Source organism: Eumetopias jubatus, unplaced genomic scaffold (genome assembly GCF_037043125.1).
Source record: "Eumetopias jubatus isolate StellerSeaLion01/CBP00866 unplaced genomic scaffold, mEumJub1_p1.0 scaffold_17, whole genome shotgun sequence".
NCBI classification, from domain to species: Eukaryota; Metazoa; Chordata; class Mammalia; order Carnivora; family Otariidae; genus Eumetopias; species Eumetopias jubatus.
In genome coordinates this window covers 81,534,987-81,557,731 of record NW_028274823.1, presented here as the reverse complement: position 1 = coordinate 81,557,731, position 22,745 = coordinate 81,534,987, and the positions used below count along the sequence as shown (strand labels likewise).

At 36.5% G+C, this 22,745-nt stretch overlaps 1 protein-coding gene across 4 annotated transcripts in view; it reads left to right on the top strand.

Moving 5' to 3' along the window:
* The window catches only part of PTEN (phosphatase and tensin homolog), a 100,523-nt gene that overhangs the window by 40,034 nt on the left and 37,744 nt on the right, over positions 1-22,745 (top strand). For all 4 annotated transcript variants that reach the window (XR_015767089.1, XM_088019863.1, XM_088019864.1 and 1 more), the window contains exons 3-5: positions 11,544-11,588; positions 16,995-17,038; positions 19,183-19,421. Coding sequence is in view for 3 of the 4 variants with exons in the window: in XM_088019863.1 (XP_087875989.1) it covers positions 11,544-11,588; positions 16,995-17,038; positions 19,183-19,421 (328 nt within the window). In the remaining variant the exon portion in view is untranslated. The remainder of the gene's footprint in view (positions 1-11,543; positions 11,589-16,994; positions 17,039-19,182; positions 19,422-22,745) is intronic.

The window sequence follows — 22,745 nt, the reverse complement described above, 5'->3', positions numbered from 1 at the left end:
TTTTGCTTTTCTGTTTAACTTGGGGTAATACAGGAAAAGGCAGTACTGTGCAGGCAAGTGTTAAGAGTGCATTTTTAACAGGATACTTTACTTCTATGTATAACTGATTTTGACAACCTGAAGATGACTAGGAGAAAATAGTTAAGGCTTAGAATGTTTGGAGCTTGCCTGTGTTAATGGGATTAAGGCAGAGATGACTTACGTGTTAGAAAGAGAAACAACAACCCAATTTCATGTTTTAGTAGTAGCAGTGGCAGCTATAGGTGTATTAGAGTTCTAAGAGGAAATTTTAATTTAACATGAATACAGCAGAGGTAAATGTGCCAATTAGTGAGTTAGCTACAGGAAAATGTAGCAAATAAATAGTTACTTTGTTTTTTTCTTTTCAGATACGAATTTTTTTCTTTTTTACCTATTTTTGGATTAGTAGGGACTGTCCAGTGTTCCTCGGGTCTTTTCTGAACGGGATACCTTAAAGAGGGTTTGCTTCTGGGTTTCTTTTAAACTGCTAGGAGCATTTGTTACTATGATTGTGGTTGTCAGTACTACCCTGTAAATACAGTAATACTTGTCACAGAGGAGGCACTCAATAAATATTTGTAAGATGAATTTTTATCAGTTCTCCAAGCATTTGAAAATGATCTAATGCTCGAATAATATAAACTTTAGCATCAGTATGTATTGGCACCAAGCAGAGATATACCAGTTCACCTTCAAGAAAGAGAATGACTCTCAGGCTTTACAGTAAGACTTGAATTTAATTGGCTAAAATAGATTTAGTCTACATAAAGCCCTTCAATGGATCGATGAGTTAGCTGTTGAAACATGGAAAAAACATGGCCAAGGGAAAGGAAGCTTTAGCCAATGAACTTTAGATATTTTTGGCAAGACAATTCCTGTTGTAAAGATGGAGACATCAGAATGTCTTTGTTAGAAATTGCTTTAACTAGCTTCTTTTATTTGATTCCACATTTATTCAGCAGCATTATACTTTCACTTTTCAGTGGGTCTGCTTATGGCAAGATATTGAACTTGTCATAAAGATGTGGATAATTTAGTTCCTGTGGCAGTTGGACTTTTCAAGGATATTAATACATTGCTGTTATGGTCTTTATGATATTTATGTATCAGTCATATGACATGAGTTTGAATTTGTTCCTGAAAAATAGTACTATTCAATATGCCGACAGGATCAGGGCTCACCCAAAAGGTAGAGGATCAGACCTGGACCATCACAGTAACTTCACCAAAGTAATAACAGAATATCTGAGGCCTATAAAGAACATTTATCTTGCAACCAGGTTCTTTTTCCCCCTCTTTTGGAACAAGTTTAGTAGTATGGTATAAGTGTGTAGAGCAGCTAGGTTGAGTTTTGCATTTGACTTATGTAATCTTGCATCTTCACAATTCAGCATTATGCATTACTTTGCCTGTAGAGTGCTTCAGTTTGTATAGCAAGTATATGTAGACATAATATATACTATATATCATAAAATTGTAAGTAAGATCAAATTTAAAGTTGCTTTATAATCACTGACTTTCTTAGTTGGAGCATTTAGTCCATTTACATTTAGTATAATTACTGAAATGCTTTGTTTACCATTTTTCTGTTTGTGTTTAGTTGTCCAATATTCCTTTGTTCATTCATTCATTCTTCTCTCTCATTCCTCTTTTCCTGTCCTGTTTGGGGTTAATAGAATAATTTTAGATATTCCATTTTAATTCTATTGACTTTTTAGCTGTACCTAAATATATATATATATATTTTAGAGGTTGTGCAGTAAGGATTAGAAAATGCATTCTTATTATAGTCCTCCTAGAGTTAATATTGTGAGCATTAAAATGTAAGAACCTTATAAAAGTAAAATTCTATATTCCTCCATTTCTTTTATATGATTATTGTCATATATTTTATATCTACATATGTATTAAATCCCAGAATATAGTGTTATTTGCTTTAAACAGTTGTCTTTCTGAGAAAGGGAAGGAAAAAATGTTCTTTTGTATTTATTTCCATCAGTTCCCTTCAGCCTAAGGTGCAAGTCTGGTGGCAACAAATTTTCTCATTTTTTTGTTGATAATTTTTTGAAAATTTATTTATTTATTTATTTGAGAGAGAGAGTGTGCGGGGGGGAGGCAAAGGGAGAAGGAGACAGAGAGAGAATCTTCAGGCAGACTTTGCACTGAGTGCAGAGCCCGAAGTGGGGTTTGACCTCACAACCCTGAGATCATGACCTGAGCTGAGACCAAGAGTTGGATGCTTACCCAACTGAGCCACTCAGGGTCCATTGTCTTTCACCTGTCCTTCTGAGACTCCAGTAACGTATGTGATAAAGTACTTTGTATTGTTCCACAGGTCACACTGATGAGCTGTTCATTTTTTCAGTTTCTTTTTTCTGTTCTTCAGATTAGATAATTACTACTAATCTGTTGTCAAATTCATTATCTTTGTGTTCCAGCTAATATTTATGCATAACAAACCACCACTACACATATATATGACCTAGAGCATTTATTTATTTTAATACTCACAGTTTCAGATGCGGCATGGTGGAGATGGCTTTTCTCTGCTCCACAATATCTGGAGCATTAGGTGGAAAGACTCAGTGACTAGAAATGAGTTGGCAAATTGGGGGCTGAATCATCTACAGGTGTTTTCACTCACATGTCTGGTAGATGCTGGCTGTTATCTGGGTCTTCATCCTGGCTGTTGGCCAGCACCCTTCTACTTGGCCTTTCCAAGTTTTTCCATTTGGGTTAGTTCCTGCTTTATCCTATTGTGTTTGTCAGCTTGGTGCCAAGAGTGAAACTCCAGAGTCCAAGGTGGAAGTGCATGACATTTTTATGATCTAGTCTTAGAAGTCACTTAATGTCACTTCTGCTGTACTCTCTTGATTCAGGCAGTCACAGAGGTGTGCCCAAGTTCTAGGGGGAGGAACCATAGACTTTACCAGTTGATGGGAGAAGTGTTAGAGTTAGGTTGAAAGGAGAGCCATGTAGGATGGGGATGATGCAGTCCTTCTTGAAAAAATGCAGTCTGCCACCGCTTTCTTCTGCAGTCTCCAGTCTTCTGTTACGAGTAGATTTTTCTTTCCAGATACTGAACTTCTTAAAATTTTTTTTAAGATTTTATTTGAGAGAGAGAATGAGAAAGAGAGAGAGAGAGCGCATGAGAGGGGGTTGGGTCAGAGGGAGAAGCAGACTCCCTGCTGAGCAGGGAGCCCGATGCGGGACTCGATCCTGGGACTCCAGGATCATGACCTGAGCCTAAGGCAGTCGCTTAACCAACTGAGCCACCCAGGCGCCCCCAGATACTGAACTTTTGAGGCCTAGAATTTCTTTTATAGTTTCTGTATCTTTGTTGAGACTTTTTGTTCTCTCACTTACTGTAATCATCTTCCTTTATATTCGTATATGTATTTATAGTAGCTGCTTTGAAGTCCATATGTGCTAATTCCAACATCTGGTTCATCTTGGTATTGGTTTCTATTGACTGCTTTTTTCTCTAGGTCATGGGTCATATTTTTCTGCTTTGCACGTCTAATAAATTTTAATTGTATGTTGAATGTTGTGAATGATATGTTGTATGTTGTGAATGATATGTTGTAGGGAGTTTGGATTGTTACTTTCATTAAGGGTGTTGAGTTTCATCTCGGCAGGCATTTAAATTGACGATTAATCTTCTGGTATTGTCAGGCTTGGTTTTCTTTGTTAAGGCAGGCCTATTCAGTTTTGTCTTCTCTTAGGGCACGGTCCTCCGTTCTAAGTTGTGGCCTTTCTGGGGTCTCAGCTGAACACCTGGTGCTTCAGTGAAGTCTCTGCATTCTGGCTGGGCCAGAGCTCCTCCTCCTGGCAGTGCTATCTCTGGTGTTCTCTCCATGATGCTTTCAGATCCTGCACATATGCAACCCAAACCAACCCTTGGCTGAGGACCGGAGGTGAATTTCCGTACAGACTTCTGAGGCTGTCTTTTTCAATCCCTTCTCTCTGCTATTCTGTTCTACAAACTTTAGCTGCCTTAGCACCCCGGAACTCAAATCTCTGCCTTTTACCTCAGTGAGACCTTTGTTCCGTTTGTTCTGTTTCCTCCCGCTGTGTCAGAAGAGAGCCTCAGAGCTGAAAGTAAGGCAGTCATGAGAGTTACCTCATGTTTCTTTTTTTCTGAAGGTTCGTAAGCCTGTGCTGCCTTCTGTTTAGTGCCTAAAATGGTTACCTCATATATTTTGCCCAGTTTTACATTAGCTTATAGCAAGAGGATAATTCCTCTACCAGATACTCTATAATGGTTGAAAGTATATATATATATATATATATATATATACATGTTACAGTAAGAAAACTTTTAATAGATGACCCCTTTATATTGAATATATAAAAAGATTTTAAGAACAAGCTTATTTAAGGCCTGTAATTTGGTTACAGTAACCTTACTACTCTAATGTTGAATTTTACCCATAAATTTGTATTGATTTTTTTTCCAGAAATGGCAAATACAGTGAAAATTTTTATATTATTCTCTCTTCCCGACTGATGGTAGACATTGCTAATCATTAATGATATTCTTCCCCAGTTTTTCTGGGTTTTTTGGTCTTTTTTTTTTTTTTAAGATTTTATTTATTTATTTGACAGAGAGCACAAGTGGGGGAGCAGCAGGAAAAGGGAGAAGCAGGCTCCTAACTACTTGGGAATCTGATGCGGGACTTGATCCCAGGATCCTGGGATCTTGACCTGAGCCGAAAGCAGACGCTTAACGGCTGAGCCACCCAGGCGCCCCTGGATGTTGTTTTAATAGCCTTAATATTGCACACCAACAAGCCACCACCAGCTTGATGCCTGTTTGCCATTTTAGTGTATTTCCATTTTACAGGCCCAATCAGGATTATTTTGTGGGATATTTAATTTTATGAAAGGTTACCCCGGTAGATTGTTTTCTTCCCTAGAACTGAAGAACCGAGGTGATTAAAAAAAAAAAAATGCATGTTAAAAGGAATCATTAAGGTTATTTATTTAGTAAGTTCTCAGTACTTCCTGAGTGAAACGTAGGAAAATGGAAGATTGGGAAGCAGAAATTCTCAGCACTTGTGCCTCTGATAAATAATACTTGAAATTTAAAAGAGAATCAAAAACTGGTTTTGAATGTACATTATGGACTCCTACCTAAAATAACACAGGAAGAGTCTTGATGAAATTAAAGACTGGGCTTTCCATGGCTGTGCCTCTAGGAGGGACTAAAGAGCAGTTACTAGCATTTTAACAAATTGTGTTTTGTTAGTTGTTTTTTCAGTGAGATCAGATTTGCGATTTTGTGGTATGCTAATAATTTTTTAAAAATATCTTCAAGACAGTCTCAGTATGAATGAAGATACAATTTTAAAAAGCCTCATGAGTCTTTATAAACAGGAATTGCATGAATCTCATAAAAACTTTCTGGGGGTGCCTGGGTGGCTCAGTCGGTTAAGCATTTGCTTTTGGCTCCTGGGATTGAGCCCCACATCGGGCTCCCTGCTCAGAGGAGAGCCTGCTTCTCCCTCTCCTGCTCCCCCTGCTTGTGCTCTCTCTCTCTCTGTCAAATAAATAAATAAAATCTTTAAAAAAAAAAAACCCCAAACTGTTTCTCAAGGAGGATTGGTCTCACATTAAAAAAACCTGAATAGTATATGAAAATATTTATGTAAACTAAAATATATTGTTCAAAAGCAGTTGGATTTCTAAGCTCATCAAGCTCGCTTTCTGGAGGTACAATAGGGTGATACATAACTTTGTCAGTTCTGTACTTTTTTGGAAAATACGGTAGGGCAGGAGATTTTTTTTTCTTTTGAAAGTAGTATATGCTTATATTTAACAAGACAGTTGCAGAAGTGTTGAAAGTGAATAGTGAAAACCTCCATCTCTCCCAGAAAACTTTTGATAACTGCTATGACCATTTTGGTATTTCAACCCCACTTCAGTGTGTGTGCAGGGCAGCCACATGTGAATCGTGTTCCCTGGATTTGGGCTATAAGACGAGTGTTTCCTTATTTATACATTATTGGTTTATGTATTTGGATTCAAAACTTAACATTAGCAGACCCAGAATGAACTAAAAGTGAATTGTTAGTCCTCCAAAATACCTTTTGCTCTGCTCACATTTAAATTGTAGACTTTCTGTGAGAAAATTGTATTTTGCAGATCACTTCCTGCTTATTCATTTTCTTGGAGGAAAAGATATGGTAGATAGCAATGAGTTGTTGTTTCCTAAATTTTATAGTCATTGTCCTTCAAATAATTTGTTTTTGTTTTGGTTATCCCAGTTATCCTTAGCATTTATCTAAATTTCTAAATTTCCAACCATATTAAAATGTAAACTGAGAAAAAACTAAAAGTAAAGTTTCTGGAAGAAAGCATAGGGAATATTTTTGTGAACTCTAAGGGTAGGGAAAGATTTCTGAGAGGATACAAAGTTCTAAACAAAAAAATTTGATATATTGGATTTTTATCAGAATTTTATTTTATTTTATTTTAAAAAATATTTATTATTTGGGAAGGATTGAAAGAACGAGTGGAAGGAGGGGCAGAGGGAGAAGCAGACTCCTTGTGGAGCAGGGAGCCCAACACGGGACTCGATCCCAGGACCCTGGGATCATGACCTGAGCTGAAGGCAGACACAATCGACTGAGCCACCCAGGTGCCCTTTATCAGAATTTTAAATTATTGATTATCAAAACACATTATTAAGGAAATGAAAAAGCAAGTCATAGATGAGGAGCAAATATTTATGTTAATATGTATATCTGATAAAAGACTTTGACCCAGGGCGCCTGGGTGGCTCAGTTGGTTGAGCGACTGCCTTCGGCTCAGGTCATGATCCTGGAGTCCCGGGATCGAGTCCCACATCGGACTTCCTGCTCAGCAGGGAGTCTGCTTCTCCCTCTGATCCTCTTCCCTCTCGTGCTTTCTATCTCTCATTCTCTCTCTCAAATAAATAAATAAAATCTTTAAAAAAAAAAAAAAAAGACTTTGACCCAGAACATATGAAACTTCTGTAAATCAATAATAAAAAGCCAGGTAATCCAACTAGGGGACTGGGGAATGAGCCAATGACTTGAACAGACATTTTCAGAGAAGGTGTAAAAATGGCTAATAAACAAATGAAAATATGCTTAATATCATTAGTCATCAGGGAAAGGAAATTTAAAACCACAATAAGGTACCACTTTATACCCATTGGAAAAGCTATGATTAAAACTGACAGCACCAAATGTTGATGAGATTGTGGAGCAACTGGAACTCTTTTAAAATGCGGATAGGTTTGTAAAATGATATAACTGTTTCGGAAAACTGTTTAGTAGTTTCTTATAAATATACACCTACCCTGTCTTCCTTATGACCCAGCAACTCTACTTGTAGTTATTACTTATTTACTCACGGAAAATAAAAGCAGGTATCCCCAAAATTCTTGCACAAGAATGTTTATATAATACTTACTCATAATAACCCCAAACTGTAAACATCCTAAATATCCATCAAAGGAGTGATGGTGTAGTCATGCAGTGGAATCATACACAGAATAAAAGGAATGAACTAATGATACATGTAACATGGATAAATCTGTAAGACATTAGATTAAATGAAAGAAGCCAGTTACAAAAGACTGCATATTAAATGATTACATTTATATGAAGTTCAAGAACACAAGGACAAATTAATCTGTGGTAATATTAGCTGCCTGGGAGCTTAGTGGGGTTTGACTGCAAATGGGCATAAGGGAATTTTCTGGAGTGATGGAAGTATTCTGTATTTTGATTGAGATGGTTGTACACCTAAGATCTGTTTCACTGTATGTAAATTTTATCTCAGTTTAAAGAAAGAAATCCAGAAGTACAAATTGAGAAAGGTATAGGAATTGAGAAGATAAAGAGGGTAGGAGAGACGAGAGAAAGGATGTGTAACACCACTTTTTCCTGTAGAATATTCATAGTGGAGTAGAAGTCGTCTTAGCAGAAGCAGTGCTTCCTTGGTTAGTTGAAGAAGTGGGCTAAACTGAAGAGTCGTAAGAAGTAACACGTAACTTAAATATTTAAAGAAAAGTACACATGAAATATTAGAATGAAATATTGTCCTCTATGGTTTATTAATAGTCATCCCCAGAACCACAAAGTAGTAATTTCCCTTTGTTTCCCTTTGCCCCTTGGCAAGAGTTCTTTGTCTTTTTTTTTATGCCGTGTACCTTTTTGGCTGTCCGGTGGAGCTTATGGACTCCTTCTTAGAGTGGTTTTATTTTATTTAATTAATTAATTAATTTTTATTTGACAAGAGTCTGGTAGAGCTTATGGACTCCTTCTTAGAGTGATTTTATTTTATTTTATTAATTAATTAATTTTTATTTGACAGCAAGAGCAGGAACACAAGCAGCGGGAGTGGGAGAGGGCAAAGCAGGCTTCCTGCCAAGCAGGGAGCCCGATGTGGAGCTCAGTCCCAGGACCCTGGGATCATGACCTGAGCCGAAGGCTTAAGGAGTGAGCCACCCAGGTGCCCCTCTTAGAGTGACTTTAAATTAGGATTACAAATATACCTGTTACATTAGTATTAGTCATTAGTTTTTGTTTTTGTTTTGCAGAAGAAAATAAAGATTAGAGGTAATTGAAATTAGAGAATAGAACAACCATCGAGAAAGTCAATGATCATCTTTACGTTTCCCATCATTAATAGAACACTTGCTTGTTTGCTGTGTACGTGTTTTCCCAGAGTGCCCGTGGTAATTCCAGCTTCCCCTGTGGCTAGATTTGATAATGTGATAACTTAAAATCTATTGTTTTTAAGTAGAAATAATGAATTCTTAAAGGAGGGGCCTATCCTTCTTTCCCTTCTCCGGTCTGTTCTTACTACAAATATGATGGCACACCATCTTGGACCTTGGGTTGCCCATCATGTTGGCTCAGCATATGATGGAAGGGTCCTGGGCTCCAGGCCTTTATGAAACAAATCTACCCAACCAGTTGTAGACTACTAATCCTGGAATTTATGTGGGAGAGTAGTGTATTTTATATAATTAGTAGCATATTTGTTTATGGGCCCCTCCCCCACCCACTTTCTTCTGTTTCTCACAGCTAAACCTTATTCTCACTGATACATTTACCCTAGTATTACTTTGAGGGCAGGGACGATAGTCCTTAAATAATTTTATCCCAGGGAAACAAGCGCAGTTTCAGGTACTTAATACATGTTCTCTCAGTACATTTAAATAAAAGATAACATTGATAGGAATGGGTATCAAGGAATGAAAACATGAAAGCATACCGTTAAAAAAAAATACTAGTGACCTGGAACCCTTGATGAAACACTGGTCGTGCAAGGAAAGAGCCTGGTCTAGAAACTGCTGAGTGGTTTATGGGATGAGGGCCTGACTCTGCAGAAATAAGAGGAACCCATCTTGTCATACTAAGTCCATTAGAGAATGTTTTGCTGGTATAGGAGAAAGTCATTGTTGTATTCGTTTTGATTATAATAGTTCAGAAAATATTAAAAATTTGTTAGAATACTGTAGTTAACAAATTATATAAAATCTGTACTCTGCTTAATTTTTAAGTGTTGATTGTAATTAATATTTTAGTGTGACATACAAATATATCATTTCAACTAGTGACAAAGTTACAAGTAATCCTCATACTACTGTGTGGCATGATTTTTCACATCCAGATTTATGAACTCTTTTTCCCTCTACCCAACCATACACATATTTTCAGCCCTCCTTCTAGTAGCTAAATTGTAATTTTGGTTATATAAATGTTGGGTTTTTATGTGATTATGACTAGATAAATGCGATTTACAGTTGAGTAGTGTAACTGTTTTTTCCTAAACATTTTATTTTCCCTGGAGTTAAAATTCTCTCTCTCTCTCTTAGCTTCCTTAGTTTCTGTGTTCTTAACTTTATTCCTAAACTATATAAATCTCTTAACATGTTCAAGCACATTTGGTATTATATCGATTTTATCTTCTTCAGGAGCCTTCTGATCTACCCTGATCTGGGTCAGTTGTTCACTAGATCTGCTTTATAGCTGTCTGCTTAGGATGTTCCTTCACCGTCGTCACTCTGAGGATTCCCTTTTCCCTTCTCATGAGCTGGATTCTTCAGTTCCTGGAATCGTCCTCTCTTTCATGGTTTCCCACCCTTGTTTTGGTGGAACACATCTTCTGGTAACTTCCTGAGAGAGATTATGTGGGCAGCAAAATTATTTGAGATTTCTCTTGTTTAAAAATGCCTTTATTATATATTCACACTTGATTTAATATCTCTTTTGGTATGGAATTCTAGGCTGGGAATAGTTTTCCCTCAAACTCAGAAGGTTTTGCCCGATTGTTTTCTAGCTGCTAGTGTTGCCATTAAAAAGGGTGGTGTAATTCTGATTCCAGATACTTTTTATGAAACCTGTTTCCTCTTTGGGCATATTCTAGGGTCCTACTACGTTTATCTCTTCAGTATTTAGACATTTCACTGAGCTATATATATATACCTGTATTTGGGTCTATTTTCATCTTTTTTGCTGAATACTCATTGTATCCTTTGATTTTGGAAACTCCTGTCCTTCAGTATTATTCTTGAATTGTATCTTGGATTTCTTCTTGTGTTTTCTGTTCTTTTCTCTAGAACTCCTGCTCATATGTTGAAACTCCTAGACTTTAGATCTTTTTAAATCTTCTCTTTTGTTTTCCATTTGTCTTTTTATTCTGTTTATCCTATTTCCTCAGCTTATACTTTTCTAACCCCTTTCCCCCTATAACTACCTCATAAGAGTAAACAAATTTATATGCATAAAGTACTTAAATGTGGTAGAAACACATGGCAAGTGCTTTTGTTGGCTGTAATTGTTGCTGTTGTTTAGTTTTGTAACTGTTTTGAGGGAGAGGTCTTTGGTCTTGATTCTTTGGCTTATTAGCTGTATGACCTTGGGCAAGTTTTGTAATTTCTTTGACACACTTCCCTCATTTGTAAAATGTGAATAAGCTCTATCTCTCAGATGTTTGTGAGCGTCAACTGATAATATATATGTGAAAATACTTAATAAACTTTGTATGGAGTTAATAGTTACTACTTGCATCTTTCAAATATGAAAAGTTTCTTATTTGAAAGAAAATGATGGCTGAATTTTCAGGGTTATTTTTAAGATTACTTGATTACACATGACTGTTGCACATCTGAATGAGCTAGGTGAACTTGAGCTAAGTGCTAATGCTGCCTTTTAAATAACTTATTTAATACTCAACCTCATAATGTTAGGCTAAAGAGAGAAGATTATGAAAATATTTATTCTATGAAAAGCTCTGGCTTTACTTCAGATTGTATAAATCTGTGTAATGTAATAATTATTTAAGAATGACCTGATTACTAGTTTAAACCCATGAAGGGAATATTTATTGGAATTTATTTATTTATTTTTCTTAAATGGTATTTGAGATTAGGAAAAATGGAATCTGTCATTTAGGTTTTCTCAATAGTATAAATGTAATTTCAAATGTTAGCTCATTTTTGTTAATGGTGGCTTTTTGTTTGTTTGTTTTGTTTTAAGGTTTTTGGATTCAAAGCATAAAAACCATTACAAGATATACAATCTGTAAGTATGTCTTTTATTTGTATGCTTGCAAATATCTTCTAAAATAACTATTAAGTGAAAGTTATTTCCTTGTTAGAATCAGGTAGAGTTAAAGATATATTTTAACAGAATTGTGTTCCTAAAACAATTAGTCCAAGATGTCTGATTAAGAGCATTGTTAGGTCATTCAGAAAGTGTAGTGATGAGGTCAAAACAATGTTGGCACACATTCACTTTACTTGATCTGGTTTAAATGACTTGGCATCTAGCCCATCTTTGAGCCAATAGCCATGTGGTAACTTGAAGTGTATTTCACAGCAGAGCTTTTTCTGTTAAAGCATTAATAACATCTTCCATAGAGATAGATGCTTCAGAGTGGGTGTAGTTTTGTTTATTCTGTGTCTTTAGGTCATTTGATTGAAACAGCTATTAAGGTACTCTCTAACTGTATATAACAAAAGTAAGTTATCTGAAATTGTTGAGTTGGGTGGTTTATCTTGTTTAAGGCAAGGATGTAAAGATTGCCTCCTTGGTACAGCTAGCTTATCTTCAACCTTTTGTTTTTCTTTTTGACTTTGTGAGTAGGGATGTGAAAAGGAAAAAAAGACCAAAAGAAAAATGGGAAGAAAATATTTTATCATTTTTGCCCTTGAAGACTATTATTCCTTCCCAAAATATTGACCCACTTTCTACCTTTTAAGAAATGGTATATAAAATGTGTTATTTTTCTACCTGGTTTTTATTTTTCCTATGTGATGTCTGTAAATTATGCAACAGGAAAAATTTTAATCTGAAGTTATGTTTCCCGATTGACTGTCATAATTTCTGTAGAATTTATTTCTCAAATGTAAGAATAAGATTCTCTTCTCCCTTCAGTGGGCATTTAAATCATCACCAAAAAGGATGAAAGATTCTGTGTGCCTTGTCAGCTTGTGGAATGTTGCTTTTCTATGTTTAATTTAGTGATCTTTCTATTCTGATAAGACCTCAGAAGACATGAGAGTGAAGTAGACACCATTATTGTTTCTCCTAGTGAGTTTTCATTAATTTCCTTGGATTCACAAAGAAGCAAACGTTTATGCCGAGGGTGTGGGGTGACAGGTAACAAGGTGAAAGACAAAGGTGCTGTAGGGACTTGAGTGTAGGTGATCTGTGAATAGGTCTTCCTCTCGTCCTGAGTAACCTCCTGTAACTAGCCTTGTTGCAGACGCCAGAGTGTTTCTGTGGAGGAAAATAAAAACCTCAAAGCTTTATACTTTTTGAATAACTAGATTCAGAAGCTAAGTTTAAAAAAGAAAATAAAGCACAGGACAAGAAGTGTCAAAAGCTGCAGTCAGTCCATTAAGTGAGTCACTTCAGGGTTTAGACTCTAAAGATTAGGCATTCAGAGTCCCAGAAGGAAGGCAGAAAGATACCAAAGACAAATTCTGTCTTTTTCAAAATTTTATTCGAGTTTAACATTATATCCAAAGAAAAGGAAGGAAATTCTTTTCATTCCTGTATTCAGTGGCTTCCTGCTTCCAGAATTTAGGACCTAGGCTTGCACTGTCAGTGCTCTGGATCACTTAACATTATTATGGTTAAAGGTGGTATTGGGAGCTAGTCTGGGAACTTGGCTGCCCTTTTGTTTTTGTATTTCTAAACGTCGGACCCCAGAGTTAATGAACTGTCTCATTAGTTGAGAGTAGCTTTTGGTATTTATATTTCAGTTCCCCTTCCTCACTCCATTTAACGGAGTCATAGACTTTCAGAACTGGAAAGTACCTGAAAGAGATCATTTAGTCCAACCTTCTCATTTTACAGATGGGGAATCTGAGGCCTAGAAGTTAAGTGAGTTGAACAAGGTCACACAGGTACATATGGTAGCAGACCACCCACCGTTTATGCCAATCTTCCCTTTCTGGTTTTGTTGTTGTTGTCGTCGTCGTTTGTTTTAACCTCCCCAAATTTTACTTCAGAAGTTTCTAGAACTACCAGGTTGTAGCATGCTTTGATTTCTGATGACATTTTTCATTCTTCACCTTCTCTCTACCCCTTTTTGTATTTCTGGCTCTGGGTAAGGGAGTCTGGCAAGCAACAGATGTTTCTATTTTATTTCTTTTATTTTGGGGATGTTAACTACATGTGATGTATGTCCTTGCAAACATAGAAACTGAAAGGTCTTAAAATATTTACACTAGACATACATGTATTTAATGGTATATTAAACTTCTTATGGCAATTACGACGTGTGGATGAAGAACAGTTCTTAATACGGACTTTTTAATAATTGACTGTTTATATCTCTATATTATCAAGCATTCAGTAAATTATTTTAAGAAAGGACAAAATTAGCTTCGTATCGTTAATCACATTTGGGTATGATGATGCTTAGTAAATTAGTTTGTTTTGTGCAAGTGTGTATATTACATTTTTGTATGTTCCTCTGTGTACCTGTAGGCTGGTGGGGGTAAGAGGAAGAGGGAGGAAGATGGGGGTAGAGGTATAATACACTTCCTGCCTTTGAGGACCTTAAATGTTTACTGGATATTCATTTTTAAAAGGGTTACTGTATTTCATTGTGTATTCTATTTGACATACAACTCTCCATCATTTGGTGGTGAACCTTTAGCTGTTGTTAATTTTTATCTGTTAGGTTTTCTTTTGTAAGCTAGAGATAGTGATGTTGAAGAGAGTTACAGAAGAGACCTGCATACTTCACTGACTCTTTGGCAAGTCTCACTTCTCTGGAAGCTTTTCCTATTAGTCCTATCTCTTCCTTCACTTTCTGTCTACCGCTTCATTAAAAACTCTTTCAATGCTTCTTCATCTCTCTTGTCTCATATAAGCCAGTATAAGATTTTTAAAAATGGTATCTTTTAAGTTGAATTTTAATTATATGGAAGTATAAGTGGTCAGAGTTACCTAATACTTGTCTCAGTCACATCCCATTTTCCATTTATGTAAATCCCATTCAGTTTTGGTTTGTTCAGAGACATATCAACTAACATACCACACAAAAGTTATAAGGACCTGGGTGTGTGCATGCGTGCATCTGTGCGCGCATGTGTACAGTTTTGGAGAAGGTCTTAATTAAGAAGACAGTCATCATTCTTACCCTAGCAACCCCTCCTCCAGATCACGTCCATCACTGCCGGCCCCAGTATATGTTCTCATGTACTCCTCATCCGTACCTGTAGAGATTTTCATAACTTCTTCATGTTTCATGATTGCTTTTTGTTGGTTCTATCTTTTATGCCAAATATTGCTCTTGTAGGAAGGCTGATTTTGAGTAGAATTTGTTATTGCGTTTGTTTTTAAAATTGTTCTCTATTTTGTATTGTAAGTAGAAGTATGGAGCCATGCTGGAAAAAGTTTGACTTTTGTAACCAGAGGTCCTGGGCTTGAGACCTGGCTCTTCCATTTGCATATTGTGGTTTGGGGCAAGTTTTTTTTAATGCTCTTCTAAATCTTAGCTTTCTCATATGTAAGATGGAGATTATGTTTTCTATTGTTATATTGTTGTGACTATGAATTAAAAAACATGGAAACTCCTTTGTAAGGTGTGTACATCTGGTAGACATATAGTAGCTCATTATTCCCACTTTTCCTCCATTTCTGCCTCTTAACAGTAATATTTGAGAATCAGTTTAGGATGGTAGTGTTAAGCAGTATTTGTCAAACCAAACATGTGAGCCCCTGAAAAAGCATGAGAATATTAGAGGACTAAAGCTGCATGAAACTCAGAATGTTTATTTTTTGTTGTGCTGCCATGAGACCAGCTTCTTAGAATTGTTTCCTAGCCTACTCCTTCTCCTTCACCTTCTAAGTCCTATCTTTCCATGAGTCCTTATAAAATATTCTGTTACGGATTCTTCACTATTTACCAGACCTCTTCTTTAATCTGTACTAAAGGAAGTATAAAATATGACTATTTTCTTGGTCAGTCTTCCTCCTGCCTGTCATGTTTTGTATAGGAGGGAGTATGAAATTATTTAGCAAGGATACATAAATATGCATATGGCATTACTAAATAATTTTTTTGAGCAAAACTCAGTATATTAAATTATATGCAAAAAAGGGGGAAAGCTTTGTTTTAAGCAGTAGTGTGAAAGTCAATTTATTTCAGGTCTGACCATTTAAACTAGTGGATTCCAATTTGTTTATAATTAGTTCCACTTTCATGTGGATTAGGATTTAAAACTATTTAAAGTAGAGGAACTATACAGATAGTTTTAGGATTTCTTAAATGTGAAATACATGTCCATAATCACTTATTGAAACTCTTGGGACCAGTTGTGTTTCAGTGTTAAGAATTTTTCCCTTTGCAGAAAGGTAACATGGAAGCAAGTACTTAACTAGTATTACATAACACCCCCTGGGGTCTGGAGCAGTCCCTACCTAGCATGAAGTGTTTGACTCTTCAAGTGTATTAGTTAAAGAGTGCATACAGTGTCATAAACTCAGATCAGATTCTGCCACAATTGAATTTGCCATAAGTTTAACAGGAAATGTTAAAATTTCACACTTCAGAATTGGAGATTCAGGGATTGTAGACCTTGATTTGTTTTAAAATGCCAAGTTTTTATTTTAAATAATTTTTTTTAAACTCATTTGGTTAGTAGCTGTAGTTACCATGATTCTGCTGACCACAAACCAAAGTATGGGATCCCTTTCGGAGCCTTATTAATGTTTATAAATATACTTATTAATCATGAGTAAACCAGTGCATGATGACAAATGTGTCACTAATATTAAAAAGACAAATTTTAGTATGCTCTAAGTCAACATTTTATTATTCTGTATTTTATTTATTACTCCTTCATTACTCTCAGACTTTAATTAAAACTCATAAGCTGAGAGATTATTGAAAAAGATGACCTTTGGCTTCTCTAAAGAGAGAAAGGTCTAGCTTAAAAATTTTTTAGGAAGTGTTGTTTTTGAGTACATTACATCATTCACTTTTTTTTTTTTTACTTTTTCTTTGCCCTTATAATTTTACTATTTTAAAAATATATCTTTTTTACATACTAGTTTGAGAAAACAATGTATGCTCAACTCTGAGGTAAAGACAGTGCTGTAACTCATTAGTTGTTTGTACATACTTGGTGAAATCAAACATACACTCCCTCAGCACACAGAGTGTCCGTACAGGAAATTTGAGGGTACACATGCAGCTGGGTGGGAGGTGGGAGCCTGAGCGGCATCAAGGTTTTGTGAGCAAGTGTGTAAGCTGTACGCGCATAACACCTAACATCAGTTTCCTTAATGGTAAAATGAGGATAATGACACTACCTACTTCATAGATTGTTAGGATTGAAAGAAATAGTTAATACAAAACAGCATGATGCCTGGTGCGGTATAAAAGTTCAGAAAATGTGTGTTACTATACTTTTTTTCGCCCGTGCAAAAGATAACTTTAGGTCACATTTAAACTTTTTCTTTTAGGTGTGCTGAAAGACATTATGATACCGCCAAATTTAACTGCAGAGGTAGGTATTAACTGCCGAGTAATGTATTTTTGTTATATAACTTAAAACCAATAGACCAAATCTTACTGTCACAGCAGTAATTAATAATCTCAATTATTAAGTGAGGTAAATATTTATCTTAAAGATGGTCTTAGACATTTTGGAAAACAAATTTAATTTTGCTGGTGTGTTTTAGGAAACAATTATATAAACCTGCCAGTACTAGTAAGAACACTAGAGTAGATTATAAGAATTAGGAAAAATTTCTAGACTAACAGTAAAATAAAGAGAGGGTTATATCTACTGTTGGAGGCATTTGGTGTAACAGTAAGAGATTATAGGGAGAAAACAGAGCAACTTAGCTCTGTGGAGCCGTGACCTAAAAGGGAGAGAAGGGTATGATGGACATGGGTAAGGAGGAGCCTGGTAGGTGAGCGCGGGAGCTGCTCTCAGCGAGGAGCCTGGTAGAGGAGCGCGGGAGCTGCTCTCAGCGAGGAGCCTGGTAGGTGAGCGCGGGAGCTGCTCTCAGCGAGGAGCCTGGTAGAGGAGCGCGGGAGCTGCTCTCAGCGAGGAGCCTGGTAGAGGAGCGCGGAGCTGCTCTCAGCGAGGAGCCTGGTAGGTGAGCGCGGGAGCTGCTCTCAGCGAGGAGCCTGGTAGAGGAGCGCGGGAGCTGCTCTCAGCGAGGAGCCTGGTAGAGGAGCGCGGAGCTGCTCTCAGCGAGGAGCCTGGTAGGTGAGCGCGGGAGCTGCTCTCAGCGAGGAGCCTGGTAGAGGAGCGCGGGAGCTGCTCTCAGTGAGTGCTCCTCTAGCGGTGGTGAATTCTCCTGAGGGCCCGCAGAAACCTTCTGTCTGTGTTGGTGGAACCCCTTGAGCCACGAGACACCTGGAGAGTGGAGAAGCGTGGCAGGTGCTACCGTGATAGAAAGAGAAGGTGGATGCCATGAGCTATATACTAATATGTTTGCCGTGGATTCCTTCTGAAAAATCTAGAACGGACATTCAGACAGCCTGTTTGAGAATTCAGAGGCACTAATGGCTGAGAGCCAATACAGACTCACTGAGAATTTTTCCTTTTTCGTGAATTTAGCCTACTGCTTACTAGGCAAAGTGTGTTTTAGTCACGGTTTATCTAGCTTTAAATAGATGTTTCACAGAGTTTCCTGGATGTTTTTATGTGCCACTGGGGAGATGAAGATGGAATGCTGAGGCCCAGGTGAAAGCTGTCCCGGCGACTCCCTGTAACGGCAGTCGTTGTCTCCCGGGACGACTCACCCAACACTGAATCTTGTTCCACGTTATTAATGAGTTGATTGAAGATAGAAGGAATATTTCTCACGTATTTAGATGACACAGGATAATTATATACATTTGCTGTCAGTCAGGATTTTTAAGGATTTTAATGGAATGGAACCAAGGCAGGGACCAGTAAGAAAAAAATTTAATAGTGATACAGTTAAACTCCTATTTCTAGGCAAGTTTAAAAAAAAAAACCCTCAACTCTGACTATAGGGAACAGTGAAATTTTGGGTTTTTATAAACCATGTGAAAAGACGTGACATTAGATACACTTTACTACAACTGTATACATTTTTATAAGTAGTTTTCTCAGTGTCTTTTGTAAATGCCTTTAAAATCAACACTAACATTTGCAAGACCATCTTCAAATAACATGCTTAATTAGCATTTTTATTTTATGAAGTGTAAAAATCAGTCCTTTCCATTATGGATTTACTGGTAATTTATACCTTCTCTGGAATACATGTTTTGTGGTGATGTAATACTATAAATATTATGACTTCTTTTGTCAGAAAATGCACTGAGAGCCTTGACAGGAAACCTACCTACGTGACATTTCATTTTGAGTTTGCCTCTCCTTTTAAATATGTTGACTTGTGCTACCTCTCCATAGCCAAGTTTCCTCTTTCATTAAGTGGAGAAAATAATGCTCGGCCTCTCTGTCTAGTGGGTAGGTTTAAGAATTAATGAGAGACTATTTTGTATTCAAAAATTGGAAAATTATCAGGCAGCAAATTATTTTTCTCTGGAGTCTGGTTTTTCTTTTAAACACCTGTTAAGCTTATATGCAACATTTCTAAAGTTAACTTACTTTAATAAACAATTCAGGAAAGACTTTTTTCTAATTCTGAGGTTATCCTTTTACCACAGTTGCACAGTATCCTTTTGAAGACCATAATCCACCACAGCTAGAACTTATCAAACCCTTTTGTGAAGATCTTGACCAATGGCTAAGTGAAGATGACAATCATGTTGCAGCAATTCACTGTAAAGCTGGAAAGGGACGAACTGGTGTAATGATTTGTGCATATTTATTACATCGGGGCAAATTTTTAAAGGCACAAGAGGCCCTAGATTTCTATGGGGAAGTAAGGACCAGAGACAAAAAGGTAAGTTATATTTGATGTTTTTTTCTTTCTTTTTCCTCGATCTGAGCATTTATTGGAAAACAGGTTTTTAAAAAGATGGTTGGTAACCCTTATTTCTTTATTCCGAACATTTAAATCAGTTACTACCTTAACTGTCATATGAGCAAATGACTGATTCTTTCAATTTTTTTGTTCATGCTAGCATTTTCATATCATGCTAGTAAATCTTACCCATTAACTGTATGGCATACTTGCTCTCATAAAATCCTGACAGCATTTAAACAAGCAGTACTTTAAACAAAAATAAGCTTGATTTTTCTGAACCTTGCCTGAGAATAAGATGTCTTTGGATGATAACTTGGATGCCGTTTCCTAGTAAAGTATGATCTTCACTTTTATAAGGATATGAAAATTATTCTTTGATATGAATATTCATGAATGTAGTTATAATTAAGATTAGTCAAAGAGTCTTATCTTATTCAGAAGACTAATAAAGACTGTTGAAAATCAGTGACAAACTTAATCTGTTAGTATGTTTGAGGGGAGAATGTAAACTCTTGGGAGAACTTTCATAGTAATTTCTAAGGGATTCGTTTCTTTGGATGGTAAGTGTGACAAAATATGTTTATATTTCTTACAAAGAGATTTTTGTACATTTCTCTGTCTCTGAGAAGGAAAAACCCAAACCACTCCAGATAGAGGGAGAAACTCACCTAGAGAAAGAACTCTGTTGAGGGAGACATCACAACTTTATGCAAAAAATTTATTCTAGTTTTAATAATGTTTACAATCAGGAAGGTTCTCTTCCAGTTTAAGTTGCTTGCCTGCCTGCCTTTAATTTTTTTTTTTTTTTTTTAAAGTAGGCTCCATGCCCAGCGTGGAGCCCAATGTGGGGCTTGAACTGGACTCTGAGATCAAGGAGTCGGATGCTTAACTGACTGAGCCACCCAGGTGCCCCTAAGCTAATTTCTTTTTAACAACTTCAAAACAGAAACATGATCATTTCCACCATTTTAGCTGGTGGTTGTATTGATTCCTGGCTCCTTTTCTCCTTCCTCATTTCTTGTTTTATCTATCTTTGTGATTTTTTAAAATTACATCTAAGGATGCCAAAGTGCTGTGTATTGGTGATAGTTTATAAAACGGAATCTTATATTAGTGCTTGATTTTAGTGAATATTGATTATAATAGATTGCCTTACATTTCTTTATATTGTGTACACCCTGAGATGATAGTAGTGGAGTGAATTCTAGAGGGCCTGAGATGTTTACTTTGGTTCATTTTTTCATCGTCTAGAGGGAAACAGTTGGTTTTACTGATTAAAAATATAGAAGGTAATTGTTCTACACTTAAGTGAATAAGTACAGGGCAGCACAGGGGAAAGAGAATGGGAAGAAAACCATAAACGGGTCAAGTAAAAGTACAGTAGCTGAAGCAGTGGTAGAAGTTTAGAGCAAGCAGGGTTGATGAGCAGTAGACATTGTAGTGGGAAAGAGATCAAGTAAAAAGAATTTCAAATAAAAATAGAGAAGCTGTGTAATGTGGAGCCAGAACACTAGATTTAAGCTCTTGGCTCTTAAAATGTTTATGTTACATACTTTCTAAAAAATATGATGAAAGCTATAGTCTCCCACTAAAAATGTGCATGATATACATGAACATAAAATTTTGCTTATAGTTTTTAATTACACTGAAATTTTTTTTAACGTGGAAAATAAAAGGAGTCTTCATAAGAATTATGTCCCTTTTTTAAATGGAAAAAATAGTGGCCACTGTTTTCTTTTCTCAGAGGACAATGAATAAATCTAAATGGTTACAAATTAATCAAAATTAAGCTTTAGTTCTGCCCAATAGTAAGTTTTAATGAAAGGGCTGCTAGTATTTAAATTTCAAGTAATACATTAAAACTATGCCATCGTCTTTGACTTGACAACTTTTATGTCATCTTTGATATCCAATCAATTTTGACTGTTTTTGGTGAAAACAAGTGCTTAAAATGCTATTTCACAAAAGAATGAAAGAGCAAATGGAATCTCTAAATTCTTTTGTCAGGTGAAAGTAGGCTTGTGTCAAAAAATAGGAATTCTCTAAGATTTTTCAGAAAAATTCATGTTGCATCATTTTCTTTGCTGTTGGTTAATGAGATCATTTTTGGCCAAATCCTGGCATAACACTATGTTAGGAAGGAAAAGATTAGAACTTCACATTTTAGTTTTAAGGTTGAAACTTAAACTGTGCAAACGAGTTTGTATTTTATCCAGTCAACGGCAGTTAAAATCCTGGCTGTAGAATTTGCCTTCTGAAAACAGTGAACTTACGTGTAGCAAAGCATTTCATAATTGCTCCCACTTCTTGACAAGACCTCTTGAGAAGCCCTTGATTGAAAGTCTTGGCTTTCCTGAATTTGGCAATTTTCATAACAGTAGATTTTTCATGACAAATCCTCTTGTACAGGCTGTGATTCGAGGCTTGGCACTCCTGGAGCAGAATACCTCCACAACAATAGATAAGATTTCTCTCAGGATGGAAGACAGAGCCGTGCACCCCGGTGCACAGTGATGAACAAAGCAGTGAGTCACAGTGACGTGCAGAGCTTTGTCTTAACCAAAGCAACAAAACCAGATGTTTTGCCAGGCATTAAGGTGTACTATCTGTCTACAAAATATTGAGATTTCTTCAGGAGAAGGTTTTTTGGGGGCATTTTGAAAATGTTAATGTTCCCTGAAGTTTCCAAAGAGGACTCCAAAATAAGTATTATTCTTTGATTGTGTTACCATGCGCGTATTTGATGAAAACTAGTAGCAGGCTAAACTGAGAAGTCGTCATCATATACTGAAGGGAAGTGGTATTTCCAGTCGTCTCGTGACCTTCATAGTTTCAGAAAAAGAGGTCGGTTTTTCTGGAATGGACAGAATTATTTGCTAGAGATACTGCAACAGTCTTAACTTTTCTGTTGCAAGCTACAAACACATTTGACCTTTCTAAAGTATTTGCCTTCACCACATTAAACTGCAACTTTTTTGTTTGTTTGGCATTACAACCAACAGATCGTAGAGTGCTTTACTCAGGATTTTGAGTTGGGGTTAATTACAGGTTTTCGTAGTACTCTGACCTTTCCTGACTAAGCTGTACTCTCACACATGCTCTCTTTCCCGCTCTTATACACACTCACCCACACACATATCCACCCTGTGTGATGTAGGTGCTTCTTCAGGAGAGTTGGCTAAATGCTTCTGATAGTGAGTACCAGCCATGTAAGAAGCACTTGGGATAGCAAGGGAAGCAAGGGCAAAAATGAACTATTGGGATTTCATCAAGATAAAAACCTTTTGCACAGCAAAGGAA